Here is a 1,185-nt window from a genome sequence, read left to right on the forward strand (position 1 = left end):
AGAGATGGACCAGATGAGGACTTTTGCTCCAAATGGGAAAGGAGAAAACCTCAGTCCGTAGAGATGAACCAGATGAGGACTTTTGCTCCAAACGGGAAAGGAGAAAACCTCAGTCCCTAGAGATGAACCAGATGAGGACTTTTGCTCCAAATGGGAAAGGAGAAAACCTCAGTTCCTAGAGATGCTCCCAGAGATAGTCCTAACGATGAAGATGATGAAGACCCTTTGCTCCCAGGGAAGGAGAAGGGCCTCTGTTTTTGTTTCTGAACGGCTCAACCTTAAAATTGTACCCCAAAAAACTTCAAGAGTGGACCCTCGAAAGCAGTTGCGGGAAAAGCTGCAAGTCGGGGGAAAGGACTCACACGCAGGCAGAGAGACTCCTCTTCCTAAATGGACTGAACAATATTTGGAAGTGGGTGGCTGTCTCGTTGTGATAATGTTTTCATAGCATGAGCAAGAAGAGACTTCTCTTTCTAAATGGACTGAACAAGGTTATTATGGAAGTGGTAAACAGACTGAACATCTTAAGGGTTGTCTTTGAACATTGTCAGTGGGAGAAGGGAGGAAGGTGGGGGGAGGAGGAGAGTTCTGAAGGTGGTATAATTTTTTTCCCCTTCTTTTAGGTCTGTTAATAAACTTCTTTATATTCTTTCAAGTTTGGTGCCTGCTTTGCATTCCTCCTAATTCTTATCTCACAGAAGATAAGCAGTAATGAGTATTTTAGACCAAACCACTACAGATGCTGATGAAGCATGGTGTGCAGGCTTGACTGAGGCAATGAGTTAGGGTGGATGCTTCTTGATGAACTACAGTCTCTGTGCTGGACAATTAGTAATTGTTTCTTGCTAAGCCCTTTGGAATGTGTGTTCTGCTCATGGCATTGCTGGGAGCCTGCAAAGAGCTGCCTATATACTGGTTTTTTTTCTTTGCCTCTGCTCCATCAGATTTTCCAGATTCTGTGCCTTCCTCCACTGAAACAGGGAGACCTAATTGTCTAGCCCCTGGGGGGCTTTCAGGTAAGACATCTCTTTTTTTCCCTTGTGTTGCTGTGACCCAGCCCACTTCGGGGCTGGGGGCGTGATGCCAATCAATCCCAGCCCATCCCCTGGATCGAGTTTCCCAAAGAGGCAGACTCAGAGGGTGGGTTGATGGGCGGCTCAGAAGCCTAAGCCGCAGCCCCCCTGG

At 46.8% G+C, this 1,185-nt stretch overlaps 1 protein-coding gene across 1 annotated transcript in view; it reads left to right on the plus strand.

The window, feature by feature from the left end:
- Positions 1–1,185, plus strand: part of LOC103616361 (mothers against decapentaplegic homolog 7) — a gene marked incomplete at its 5' end in the record, with an annotated part of 50,443 nt that overhangs the window by 6,823 nt on the left and 42,435 nt on the right. The window contains one exon of the mRNA XM_008634517.1: positions 945–1,016. Coding sequence (XP_008632739.1) covers positions 945–1,016 — 72 coding nt within the window. The remainder of the gene's footprint in view (positions 1–944; positions 1,017–1,185) is intronic.

Source organism: Corvus brachyrhynchos, unplaced genomic scaffold (assembly GCF_000691975.1).
Source record: "Corvus brachyrhynchos isolate BGI_N302 unplaced genomic scaffold, ASM69197v1 scaffold225, whole genome shotgun sequence".
NCBI lineage: Eukaryota > Metazoa > Chordata > Aves > Passeriformes > Corvidae > Corvus > Corvus brachyrhynchos.